This window comes from Sinocyclocheilus anshuiensis, unplaced genomic scaffold, assembly GCF_001515605.1.
Source record: "Sinocyclocheilus anshuiensis isolate Anshui unplaced genomic scaffold, SAMN03320099.WGS_v1.1 scaffold108, whole genome shotgun sequence".
Taxonomy (NCBI): domain Eukaryota; kingdom Metazoa; phylum Chordata; class Actinopteri; order Cypriniformes; family Cyprinidae; genus Sinocyclocheilus; species Sinocyclocheilus anshuiensis.
This window is the reverse complement of record NW_015554071.1, coordinates 33,888-48,134: the sequence shown is the minus strand read 5'-3', so window position 1 is coordinate 48,134 and position 14,247 is coordinate 33,888. Positions and strand designations below refer to the sequence as shown.

The 14,247-nt window shown below is 36.7% G+C and overlaps 1 protein-coding gene across 1 annotated transcript in view; it reads right to left on the bottom strand.

The window, feature by feature from the left end:
- The window catches only part of LOC107668701 (protein 4.1-like), an 81,007-nt gene that overhangs the window by 41,726 nt on the left and 25,034 nt on the right, over positions 1–14,247 (bottom strand). Inside the window, exons 2-7 of the mRNA XM_016460669.1 lie at positions 11,061–11,461; positions 6,929–7,057; positions 6,548–6,832; positions 4,563–4,667; positions 4,049–4,091; positions 2,347–2,422 (exon numbers count right to left, since the gene is read on the bottom strand). Of these exons, the coding sequence (XP_016316155.1) occupies positions 2,347–2,422; positions 4,049–4,091; positions 4,563–4,667; positions 6,548–6,832; positions 6,929–7,057; positions 11,061–11,453 (1,031 nt within the window). The 5' untranslated portion in view covers positions 11,454–11,461. The remainder of the gene's footprint in view (positions 1–2,346; positions 2,423–4,048; positions 4,092–4,562; positions 4,668–6,547; positions 6,833–6,928; positions 7,058–11,060; positions 11,462–14,247) is intronic.

The window sequence follows — 14,247 nt, the reverse complement described above, 5'->3', positions numbered from 1 at the left end:
CCTAAAATTTGCACATAATATACAGTACCTGTACATACAAAACTGTCTATTGTAATATACCTGCACATACAATTTTCGATTTATATATTTTTATTCCTTATTTACTTGTTCTATTTTTTTTTTTTTTATTATCTGTGTTTTTTTGTTCTGTCACTGTCATTCTGTTGAACTGTGGAAGCTCCTGTCACGAAAACAAATTCCTCGTATGTGTAAACATACCTGGCAATAAAGCTCATTCTGATTCTGATTCTGAATTCTAAGTACTTTTGTGCAGCAGTATGCATAGCTACTCAGATCGCAATGTTAGCAAATTTATAGCATGCATAGCAAATTCAGATGCAAGGTTAGAAATAATATTATGTTAATATAACAGCGGCAGCAGAAAGTGCTTTAGTTGCATGACATTTTAATAACTCATGGAGGGTAAATTAACTCTTTAAAGTGCAATAGGCATTCATTACTTTGCTTATTCAACAGGGCTTACAGCAGGTTTCATGCAGCAGCAGTAGATTATGCTTCATAAATTCTGATTAAATATTGCAACAGCTCGCACAGTAAATTCCTACTACAACATTGTGAATATCATTAACAGCAACAGCATGTTCTTCAACTCAGTATTAAAATGTTAGTCAATATTATCATCAGTGCAGTAGCAGCAGCTTGCATAGCTATTCAGTCATCGAGATTTTTCTCAGCAGCAGCATGCACAGTATTTCTATGTTGCGAATTTTAATTTGGACACAATTAATATAAAAGCAGACAACTGCATTTAAATAAAGTCACTGTAGTGTCTTAAAGGGTTAGTTCACCCAAAAATGAAAATTGGCTCGTGTTTTACTCACCCTCGAAGTATCCTAGGTGTATATGACTTTCTTCTTTCAGACGAATCCAGTTGGAGTTATATTAAAAATTGTCCTGCTATTCCAAGCTCTATCATTGCAGTCAGCGGGTATGGCAGTTGAACAGTCCACAAGTCGTTAAATAAAGCGCGCGCATTCATAATAAAACGTGCTTCACATGGCTCCGGGGCGTGAATAAAGGCCTCCTCTAGCGAATCCATGTGTTTTTGTAAGAAAAATATCCATATTGCAAATGTAATAACTTTTCTATCACTTCCATCATCTGTCATACGCGGAAGTCGTGCCGGCGGATGGCACAGCACGTCGGCATTGCGAGATTAGTGCCGAACGCGGAGAGACAACAAAACAAAATGCCGGTCACGAATTAGAAGTACAAACTGAAGATTTGCAAAGAAAAATGTTGGAGGATTTCGATATAAGCCAAGAGGAGACTGGTTTTCCTTTGCTAAAGTAAGGAAGCTTTGCTTCCTTTGCTCCTTTAAACAAACTCGCGAGACTATCATATCTCACAGGTGCGCGCTGCGCATACGTCATACGCCTTCCGCCGGAACGCCTTTCACATATGACAGATACCGGAAGTGAGAGAAAAGTGTTTATTACATTTAAAATATGGATATTTTTCTTACAAAAACACATGGATTCGCTACAGGAGGCCTTTATTCACCGCTATTTATAGTCCTGGGCATATGACACCACAACTACAGGGTGTACAGTGATTTATTCTTTCGCCAAATATTTTGTTAGCTTATTAATAAGTTAAAGGTAAGTATTTCCATTGCAGTAACGTTGATGAATGTTAATGAAAAAAAAAAAAATTACAACTCTTGAATGACAAATTGAAAACTATTTGCTCAGGCCGCCCGAGCCTGAGTCAGGTGGTTGCTGGGGGTTACTTCATCTATCAGCCTACAGTGTGATTGCTGTTTGTTAATGGCACACATATTGCGCGTTTCTATCTAGGTAAGTTTGAGCTATTGGCTCAGACACACATAGTTATTTAGGTCATTAGTTAAATAAACCTAAGTGTACAGCACCCTGGTTCACATTGTTAAGCCACTAGTTAACTTATCTGGGCTCCATTAGCCCAGAAACACATTTAACTCAGGTCACTAGTTTAAGCTATCTGGTCAACCGATCAGGTACACACAGCAATAGTTAACTAGAGTTAAGCCATTCGGCAAAGCCAGCCCAGGCTCACATAGATAGCAAACCAACGTTCTCACGGCTCTCCGGAGCAGTTGCAGTACATATGTCTTGGCAATAGGTGCTGCTTGTTCTGGGGGGTTTTATCTTTTATATTTCTTCTGCCTAGGGATGATTTTAAGCATATAATTGTATAGCAGCAGCATACATATTTAGTTGTTTTGTTTTCTTCTTCCATGCTATTTGTGCAGCAGCAGTATGTCTTAAATACTCACGGTCATGATTGAAATATATATATATATATATATATATATATATATATTATAAAGAAAGTGCTGTTCACCTGGTGATGTCTTCTGATAGCTGGGCAGGATCAGGCGGGTAGAAATTCACATTGAATGTGAAATCGTAGTTGGTGCCTAAATAAAGGCAAACATGATTTAAAACAGGAACAACAGAAAATTAGACACTAAAGGCCTTTCCACACTGAGCGCGGAAAAGTGAAACGAATATCGGATGCGATGACGTGCTGGAATAAAACAACAGATTACTATGGATGCTTCCACATAGACCGCGAACATTCGCACACCGAAAATGCGAATGTTTTTTTTTTTCCTAAGCAGTCCGACGAATCTTTTCAGTTTCGCAAAGCGAAAACACGGGCCATCCAATAAGATTTGAGCATTACATAGCATGGCCAGAGCAACTGGTGTTACCCAAAAGGTCGACGAGGTGGCGCTAAATGCTCAGACGACTGTATTGAGCACGAGCGTAAAAACACAGAAGTAGAGGACTTTCAACCAACATACAAAGAATATGGATGTCAAGATGTTGTTGTCGTTGGTGTCTGAACATAGAGATATATTTATATTTATATTCATACAATATATTTTCTGTATATGTTTTTTGCAGCTCATGGTATTTTTATAACAATAAAGGATGTTTATGACAAATGACAAGCAGGTAGCGTTTAGTCCATTATAACATACAAAAAGTGCATGTCTGCCTATTATAGAAGCAAAATCCATTTTAGATCACAAGTTATTACAAGCACTCGATGATGGTTTAAAGGGGGGTTTGAGCAAAAACATGAATTACATACATTTTGAAATGCAGCTTGATGCTAATTGTACCTCTAATTATATTTTCTTGTAAGCATTATGGATAGTTTGTGTTTCTGATGAAGAACCAAAAGTTATTTATCTTAATTTAAAGGTGGGTTAAGCGATTTCTGGTAGCCAATTTTGACATTTGAAATCACCAAAACATACACACCCCTACTCCAAAAGGGTCTCGCCCCTATTTTGATAGCTCCGGCCCACACATACGTACGCAACCCAGACAACGATTAGTTCTGTGAAACAAAGCAAAACCAATGTCCGTGTCTACACCGGACGCGAGTGGCGCAGCGCGACAAAATACTATAGAACTCATAATAATCAGTCATGCTGTCTACACCATAGATATACAGTATATACATATCTATGGTCTACACTGGATGCAGCGCGGCACGACATGACAAATCCCCGACAAGAAAACTGCTGCTGCGTTCTCTTTATGACGTATTGACACAAATTTCAAATGATTTTCAACTTAAGCCTTCTTTTGTTCCGCAGACATTTTCCTCTTTTGTTTTTTATCCGCCATCTCTATCTTTCTTTCTAATGTCCGTCCTGTGCACTGAACACTCTCTCCTCCACATCATGAGTAGACACGCCCCTTACTGCTTATTGGCTACAAGTTTGTTTTGCTATTCGGCCCGAATCAGTTTTCTAAAGCGTTTTTGAAAAATCGCTTACCCCACCTTTAATGCTGTATAATGAGCAGTGGATGATGTAAAAGCCATATATGAGATACATAGGCTACATGAGGAAAAATGCATTGCTGGTCGGTGCCACCTATCGTGCAGGCGTGAATTAGCAGAAGGCGATTAATCGTTTCGTGCTCGGTGTAAAAGCAAAGTTTGTCAGTGATTCGCCTCGCTGTGAAACGGCCGTAACTTTATTTTATATGTCAAGGAGATGAACGGCGGTGATGTGACTCACCTTGTACTTGCCGTCTGATCTCCTTGGTGAAGTCCAGCCATGTCTAAAAGACAAATAAAGCTTTAACTAAAGGCCTGTTTACACTCTAAAGTCTGCCAATTTAAATGCCCAAGCTCTTTTGGGCAGATTCTGATTGGTTGTCAGTGTTTTTATCATTTATAAGTTGTGAAAATAAAAATTGTTGTGAAAGTGATTTCAGTTATATAATTCCTCTGTGTAGTTGTTATTGTTACAACTGTGGTGTAGATTTATAATTCTATTCTTATAGAATTACAGTAGAATGATTAATAAACTTAATTATTGTTATAAAATGGTGTTTTATAGCAATAGTAAAGAATATAGTTTAAATAATTGTTTAAATAATTTAAAAAGAAAACAACCTTTATTTCTATTTTGACTAGAATTCCACTCCAAAGCTAATCTAAACATGAAGAAAACATGCTGTCAAGAAAAAAAAACATGCCACCTACAGTTAATATTAAAAGAGTGAGTGAGTGCTAACAGACTGAGGCACCTTTATGGTTGTCGTCTCCCATATGGCCAGACCGTAATAGTCCTTCTCTAACAGGTTCAGGTGGTCACACACTTTAGCAAACAGCTCCTGGCCTTTGGCATGTTTCTGGAAACAAAGAAATGTAGTTAAAACACAGAAGCCCCTGTTTGGAACAGTACTATTTAAGTATTTTAGTCAGACAACAACTGTAATCCTTATATAGCAACTTGATAGCGACAAGCATTAAAGCATACAGTGACTTTTAGACTTACGAGATACAACTGTGTGTGATTTATTTTGTAGAACAAAAATTGAGACTCAAAGAAATTTCTGAGAGAACCCATGGGTTGAAATTCTCTTCAAAGTTTTAGGTCTATGAATTGAGCAGCTCTATTAGCAAGTGAAGTTATGTACAGTGTAGCATGCTACTATAATATTTTTTTTGTTGTTCCTTCAGTGTATACAGTATGGAAACCCATGAGATAAATTAGATTAGATTAGATTAGATCGATTATGAGATAAAAAGTCAAAATGACAAAAAGTAAAACTAACAAAAACAATTGATATGAAAAATAGTTGAAATGGTGACAAAGGTCATAATTATGTCAGAATCAAATCAAAATTATAAGAAAAATAGTCATAGTTATGACAGTAAGTCGAAATTATGACAAAATTATGACAATTTTACTTTTTTATCCCATAATTTCAAGTATTTATCTCATAATCATGATGTATGAGTATGGAATAAAAAGTGAAAATTATGAGATTCTAAGTCATAATAGAGAGGCAAGCCATAATTCATAAATCATAATTATGACATAAAAAGCTATTAAATTATTACGCAAGTTGTAATTATCAGTCAAGTCATAATCATGACAGTAAGTCAGAATTATGAGATAAAAAGTAAAAATGACAAAAAGTAAAAACTATAACAGCCAATTGACATAAAAAGTTTAAATGATGACATAAAAAGTCATAATTATTCTAGTAAATTGAATTTATAAGATAAAAAGACATAGTTTTGACAAAAAGTGAAAATTATGATATACAACAATGTCAGTACAACAATGTCAATATGACAACATTTTTTACTTTAATAATTTCGACTATTTATCTCATAATCATGACTCATGATCATGACATAAAAGAGTGAAAATTATGAGATACTATGTCATAACAATGTTTTTTTTTTCTTATGTGGCACAAATGTGCTTCCATAATAGAATGCATATTGTGCACAGTAAGCAAATTGTCTGTATGCATGGAATACCCAGATTCTATAGTACACAACAGAGCACATTGTGCTGGGTACTGTATCCCACAATGCAATGTGTATGACTTCACTTTCCAGGGTGAATGAACCAGAAGTTATTAGGGACATGATGTTTTTGATTAATTACTATTGTGCGACTGCCAAAGATTAAGACATTTTTACAAGATGATAACTAGTTCACATGCAAAGTAGCGAGGTCATGTGACAACAAAGTAGCACACTGCTGTTTGAAACGTGGAATTATGCAGACAGTTTCACCTACTATTTTTGAAGTATACAGTTCATGTTCTATAAAAATAGTTGCCTTATATTCCATTCTGAACATAGAGACTCTTGTGTGGAAATAGAATTGTTAGCTTAGCTCGCTACATGCTAACAGCAGAATTAGCTGTGAATGTAAAGCGAGACTTGCGGGTCAAGTTGCTGCTAATAAGGATGTTCTGTTTCACTTAGGATGCTGTCTCTGTAGATAGCAGACATCGAGTCTGCTCAGTCGGTTTTAGACAAGAGCCACACAGTACGATGGCAACAAAAACAGGCTAAAGTGTCAGATCAGCAGAAATAGTCTCTCGGTAGTCTGAGAGTTAATTAGCAAAGGAAGTAAAAGCCCTTGAGCAACGCTTGAGTTTCAGAGTCACTCTCGCGGGACTAGACAACGATACGGCGCACTTGATAAGCAACAAAAGAGGTGTGTGTGTGTGTGTGTGTGTGTGTGTGTGTGTGTGTCTCTTACTTCCAGCTCACACTCGAACAGAGTATCATCCAGCAGCTTGACTTTGCAATGCAGGATCCCGGGGTGGCGAGATGCTTTCTGCTTCTTCCCCTCCTCCTCCTCCTCCTCCTCCTCCACCACATTCTCCTCCTGTTTCTCTTTCTCTTTTTCTCCTTCCTCCTTTACCTCCGTTTCTGCCGCACCTGCGTCTTCCAGCTTGGCCTCTTCCTCTACTATTTCTTTTTCCTTCTCACACTCCTTGTCTTTCTCTCCCTCCTCTCCTTTGGCCTTGTCCTCATTTTTCTTCTCTTTCTTCTCTTTTTTCTCCTTCTTCTCTTTCTTCTCTGCTTTCTCTTTTTTCTCTGGCTTCTCCTTCTCCTTGTCTGCTTTCTCCTTCTTCACCTTTTCCTTCTTCTCCTTCTTTTCCTTCTTCTCCTTCTTTTCCTTCTTTTCCTTCTTCTCCCCCTTCTCCCCCTTTTCTGCCTTGCCGGACTCCAGCTTGGCGTCTTCCTTCTGATCTGCTACGATTTGCTGGAGGAAGAAAAATATGTTAAAAATCCAAAATTTAGATTATTACACAATTAATTCGCTGGAGGAAGACTAATTTGTACCTTTTTAGAACCAAGGTTTCTTACAGAATTATTATTTTAGAGTTTTTGAAAGTAGGCCAACTTGATTGCCAATAACCAATAATTTCGTATGTGTAAAACATAAACTAAAAGCCTTTTTATTTTTTTTGCAGTCACTGATGATACTAGCAATGATTATAAAAAAATTTCACAAATGGTATCATCATGGTCTAAGCAGACCACCTAGTTCCTCAAGCTGCTACAAAGTAAAGCAAATCAACAACTCAGCACCCTGTTCCTTATGCATCATTTCTGTTTACCACCATACTGTATTCATTTTTTTCCCTGAGCTTGTCATAATGTATTCTGGGATTGCCAAGGTCACTTAGGACACAGCATACTTATACACTGTAAATTTCGGAAGATCCTTCAAACTGGTCTAATGAGAGTTCATAATTTGTACAGGATGGTGAAATGACAAAAAGAACCTCTAAAAATGTAACACTTTCATGCATATAGAATATGAAAATACCCATAGCAGATCTATACAGGTGGTGCTGGGGGAGGTGGAGGGTTTCTGAATCAAACTATTTAAATGTTAAGCAGCCTTAATTTTTTTAATTACAGTGGGCCCAATGCATACATGTTAATTCATACCCAGTGTGCTGCTTCCTCTTCCACGTCCAAATGTTTAAAACACATCATTGTTTATGCGTTTCTATCACCTTAATGCACATTTTGACTTACTTCAAAAAAACCTTCCTAAAGTTGGCACGAAATTAAAATTCACGCTATTTTATAAAATCCATGTTATGGATCTTTTTATGAACAATAAATTTATGCACGTTTCATTTTTTGTTTCATTTTTAATCAAAATGACATAATCGATAGACTTCTCTCTGGTGACGTATGCAGGACTTCTCTGATCATTTACTCCACTTAAACCCACCCCTGCAAGCTCATGTTCATCTGCCTCCACTTTTGAGTGCAACGTCCACATCTCACAACGCAATTAACAACCAATGCATATAGAATCAAGTCCCCGTCCTACATTTGTTCTTTTTTGGTACACATTTGTACATCGCAATATTCTAGAAAAGATCCGTTGCTACTTCTGTTTTATTGCAACCTTTTTTTTTTTCAAGGGGTCATCAGATGCCCATTTTCCACAAGTTGATATGATTCTTTAGGGTCTTAATGAAAAGTCTATAACATGCTTTGGTTAAAATTGCTCAATGGTAGTGTAAAACAACACCCTTTTAACCTGTCAAAAAACACTCTGTTTACAGCAAGCCGTTATGGTGCATTTCCCTTTAAATGCTAATGAGCTCTGCTCACCCCGCCCCTCTCTTCTGTGGAGTGATGTGCTGTTCTCTGAGAGACTGTAAACTTTAGACGCATTGATCGTGAAACTTGCTAACTAGCACATTATTAGGAAAGGTGATTTGCAAAATTCATTTAAAAAAATATACTCACTTCTTCTGTAGGTGAAGCATTTAGACACATTTAGGTACTTAGATCGGAGGATGTATTCCCTTCAAAAACAAAGCAGGTCACTCAGGGCGGGTCTAAGGTAAAACGCTAGTGTCAATCAACAATCGTGGTAGGGGCCTTGGCCTGTGTGACATCACACAGCCATGAATCTGAGAACTGCTTGATTTTAGAAAGGGGTCATGATTTATCAAGATTAAAAAAAAAAAAAAAAACACTGGGTGGATTTTTATCATTATAGGGTGGTTGTGTACACACACTTACAACACACATTTCAGTTCAAACAAAATGTAAAAGTCAATTTTGCATCCGATGACCCCTTTAACATTTGCAAAAATAGTTGGATATAAACTGAGCATGTGACACCTTAAAGGGATAGTTCACCGAAAAATGAAATTTCTGTCATCATTTACTCACCCTCAAGGTGTAGCCCAGGGCTGTCCAAACTCGGTCCTGGAGGGCCGGTGTCCTGCAGAGTTTAGCTCCAACTTGCCTCAACACACCTTACTGGAAGTTTCTATGCCTAGTAAGAGCTTGATTAGCTGGTTCAGGTGTGTTTAATTAGGGTTGGAGCTAAACTCTGCAGGACACCGGCCCTCCAGGACCGAGTTTGGACAGCCCTGGTGTAGCCATTGACTTCTATAGTATAGAAAAAAAAATACTATTGACCACCAGCAACTGTTTACAAACATTTGTATTCTTTTGTGTTCAACAGAAAATGGAATTCATACAGGTTTGGAACAACATGAGGCTGGGTAAATTATGACAGAATTTTCATTTTTGGATGATCTATCCCTTCAAAATGCTTCATATTCAAGAGAAAAGAGAGCAGACTAAATAATGAAAAGCTAGCATAAGGGAAAAAAAAGCTGAAGCATTTTGACAGCAGTCAGCAATGCCTAAAATACCAGCCGTTCAGTATGAACAGCCTCTCAGAAAGCTTTTAGTATACTGTGCTGCTGGAGCAGGTGAGAGCTGCACAGAGAAGGTTTTAACACGCAATCTTTGACCGTAACTCAACGTGTGAATCTGAGATGTGTGAAGCTCCACAGTTCAGTTGCTTTTGCACAGACATCCCTTTCTACAAGCAAACAGTGAGAACATCCAGTTGTCACCCTGAGGTCAAAACTGTCAGTAAGCCCACACACCAGTGGGCTGAGGGTTGCTCTGACTTTTAAAAGTCTTAGAGATGCTTTACTGTTTTGCTTCAGAAGACTTAGAATTTAGAAGTGTGGAACACTTTTGTCCAAAATGGTGACGTTTAATTAGCACTTCTCTAATGGCACATCGTTTCATTTAATGCAAACAAAATGGATAAACTACAACAGGCTAACATGTCAGCTGTGGTGATGCTAGGGCTGATTTAACAATATAAATTTCTCGATTTTAATGGATCTTCATTTTGATAAACAGAGATCTTTCAGTCTATGCTATTTTCAGTTGATGCCTGAACAAAACACCACTAAACATTATTTGATATGAATGAACATTAGAAGGTATTGTGAGTTATGTAATCACTCAATCAGTGTTTCAACTGCAAAATGTCAATAAAACAGCTTGAAAACAACACTTAACATTACATTCACCTCAGGAAAGCTTTCCACAAAAAATTGGATTTCCACAAAAGCATTAGTCAGCTGGAAAAATATCTCTAGAGAGGAGCATTTTGCTAAATATATGCACAATAGACCAATTCAATGCAGTGATGTCATTGACCCATGAACATTTCCTGCTTGTTGTCAAACTGCTTCAAAAGGATAACAGGAGGCGATTAAGTAACATCTAACCTTAAAACGGTTGTCATAACATGTTTTTATCAAAATGTTTCCAATATTTTTTTGGATGCTCAGAAGTTATGTTAAAATAAAACTGGGAATGCGTTAGGACTGTTGTGTTAGATAGTTATTGTTTGCATCCCTAAAAATGGTCTATATTACATTTAGATTACATTTTTTACCGCCGTCTTTAAGTTTTTATGACAGCCACCGTTTAAATGCTTATATTTTGAACAAATTAGAGTAGAAACATTATCATTAAAAAAAGTTAATAGAAAAAAATAATAGAAACAATGCCTTATGTGCAACTCAGATTTGAGTGTTGATTTTAAATAAATATGATTAATTACATGATTATGAAATCATTTTTGGTTTTAATTTTCAGCTAAATGTTTAAATGCTTATATTTTGAACAAATTAGAGTAGAAACATTATCATTAAAAAAAGTTAATAGAAAAAAATAATAGAAACAATGCCTTATGTGCAACTCAGATTTGAGTGTTGATTTTTAAATAAATATGATTAATTACATGATTATGAAATCATTTTTGGTTTTCATTTTCAGCTAAATGAAAACTTTAATTTTAGTTCCAGTAAAAAATTAATTTCAGTGCATCACTACTTTTATGGTGCTTTTTGTCCTTTGAATCTTAAATCTGGTTCTAGCTTTAGTACCATTAATCTGTTCCTCTTTCTCACCTGGTTTTCAGCACTGCTGATTGAGTGCTGGTCTACAGCAACATCGCCCTCTATGCGCAGTTCTGGCTCGGGGTCCGCTATGGGAGCTTTGGGCTCTTCCTGGCCGTCCTTGTCCCGGGCTCTCTCCGTCTCCACCCCCTCACCGTCCGAGCACTGCGAGCGGCGCTTCAGGAAGGAGGAGAAGAGGCGGGAGAGGCCGCGGCCAGCAGAGGTGCGCTGGCGCGGCTTCAGCTCCTGTTCCTCCTCCGAGCCCCCGGGGGGCAGCGAGGTGCCGGAGGGGCTGTCCTGAACGGTGTCAGCGGGGCCTGGCTCCTGTGCAGCCAGGTTCTCCTCTTCCTGCTGCTGCTCGCACACCTGTTTCTTATGAACGCTCTCCGCCTCGTCTGTGGTCATGGCAGTCGCTGCAGGAAGAGACGATTCGGTTAAAGTCACTTATCTATTTTACAGCACTGTTGAAAGTAGTATTATAAAAGTGTCCGGATGGTATACTATTTCCAGTGGATTTTCAAAGTATGTCTCTGTTAATACGCACTTGAAAATGTGCACATGCAATAGGAAGTAAGTGTGTAATACTGTCTCAGGTCAGGTCACAAAAAAACAAAGCTCAGTGCCCTTAACCCACACTAAATCCACACTATCTCTGAGATCACTTCGTTTTTGAGGTTAAGTGCATCCCATCATTCATCAGATTAAAAAACTCATGTGGCCACAAGTCACGAGAATTCAAGGAAAACTTTCAGATAGTAGATAAGTGGATATTTGGTAGCAAATCATGAGAATTTGAGGAAAACTATACTAACTATTAGGGGTGTGTGATATATATCATCTGCGATAATATCATAATTGTTGTTTTAACAATATATGATTTGACATTATCGAGTATATCGAAAAAAACAAAAAACAAATAAAACACCTACAGAATGCATGCATACATTATTAAAATCTAGTAGGTTAGACTAGTGTGCGTGTGCATTTAGAGTGTGTTCTTTCACTGCATGATTCAGTCTAATAAAATGTATTTAATATGATTTCAAAATTCAAGATATGGAAGCAGAAAATTTATATATTTATATAATTTCATATAGTTAATCAATATCACACACAGAGTGCCATTTTTCTCTCCAAAAATCTGCATGATTACAAATGTGAAATTGATTTTATACAACAGTTCAATAAACAAAAAGTTCATATTAAGAGACTTATGTTTCAGACACCACATCGCCTATTTTTGCTCTATTTCGCCAACAAAAATTCCAAACACCGAATGAATCAACCGTTTAAATGATTCGGTTCAATCGCAACGACTCACTTATTAACAGTGACTTGCTGCCACCTACTGGCGGTTTTAATTTCACATTTAAAATATCTTTTCATTTTTTAAATAATTTCAAATATCAGTGTTCAACTTTTTATGTTTAAAATACCAAAACCTTATTTATGCATTTGTAACTGCAGGTTAAATGCATTCATGTCCTGCATTAAACAGTGTGTAAATACATCTAAATGCCAATTCAGATGCAGCTTCTGTGTTTCCTCTGCAATGCAAAGATTAATTTTGTTGATACTGATTTAATTTGCTTGGTAACAGCCTAAACGTCTTATTATTCTAATTGACTGATTAAATGTAAGAATTTGACTCAAAAGATGAAGCACACTTTTATAAAAAAAAATGGCTTTATAAAGGTAAAAATGCCCATAAAAGGTAAAAATAAATTTAAACTTATTGAAAAAGATTAATTTCTATCACTGCTGTGAACCGACCACCACACAGAATATGAAGAATATCAAAAACTTGGAGTCAGCTGTCCACAGTAGTCCTTAAGATGCCAGCACAATAACACACTCAGCAAAATTAGTCTAATTATCGGTATCGATAAAATCCCAGAAAATATCGAGATATCTTTTTTTTTTTTTTTCAATATCACACACCCCTACTAACCAGAGTTGGATATAACGCGTTACATGCACGCGTTGGTTTCCTACGGATTATTGTATCAGAGAATATTTGTTTTCGACGACCTACTTAATTTAAAAATAGACACTTCAAGTCTCAAGACACTTTAGATCTTTAGAGAAGCTTTCGGAGACTGAGAATGCAGAAAGCTCACCCTATTGGTTTTCTTTATTTTACAAAACCAAAAAAGAAAAAAGTTTTGTTGATATTGCAAGTATATACAAATAATACTTGTGTAATTTTTCAGTCAATATTAAACTAATGAAAAAAACTACAAGTTTCACTTTGTAGTGTATTTTTTTTAGGTTTGATCATTTGAAAAGTAAACTTGAAAGTAACTTGAAAGTAAAATAATTAGTAATCTGATTACTTTTTAAATGCAGTAATCAGTAATGTAATCAAATTACAATTTTAAAGAAGTAATTAGTCATTTGTAGATGATTTCTTTTTTTGAGTATCTTACCCAACACTGCTACTAACTATACTAACTAAACTATACTAAAACTATGGAACTATACATAAGATATTAATTTACATTATACATATAATTACATATATTAATTTGAGAGCAAAACATAAGAATTTGAGGAATATTTCAAAATGTGAGTTAAACTATTACAAACTACATATAATTTGGTAGCAAAATGCGAGAATTCAAAGAATATTTCACATTGTAAATTAAACTGTTAGATATTACATACAATTTGGTAGTAACATGTGAGAATTTGAGGAAAGCTGTATTAGCGTAAGTTACATTAATTAGTTGTTACATATAATTTAGGAGCAAAACATGAGAACCTGAGGAAAACTTTACAGTCGAAGTAAAATTAATTATATAATTTGATAAAAAAAAAAAAGAATTCGAGGAAAACTCTTAATTAAAATAATTTCATTTAATTTGGTAGCAAAACAAGAATGAGGAAATTGCATACATGAGAATTCGAAAACTTTACAATGTAGATTAAAGGAGTCGTGTCCTCTTTTGGAAGACCAAACAAAGTAGTTTAGCTTTCACAACGAAACACACAGCGTCACACACGGTGGGCTTGAGTGAGTGGAGACCTGCGGCTAGAGTGAGCGGAGGCCGGAGGCCTAGAGTGAGCAGCGGCGGGCTAGATTGAGCGGCGGGCGGGCTTGAGAACGGCGCGGCCGGCGGATTCGACAAAGGAGCGGCCGGTAGGCTTGCGGCAACCACATGTGACGACCCTGGGCTGGACTCCGCTTCGTCCCACA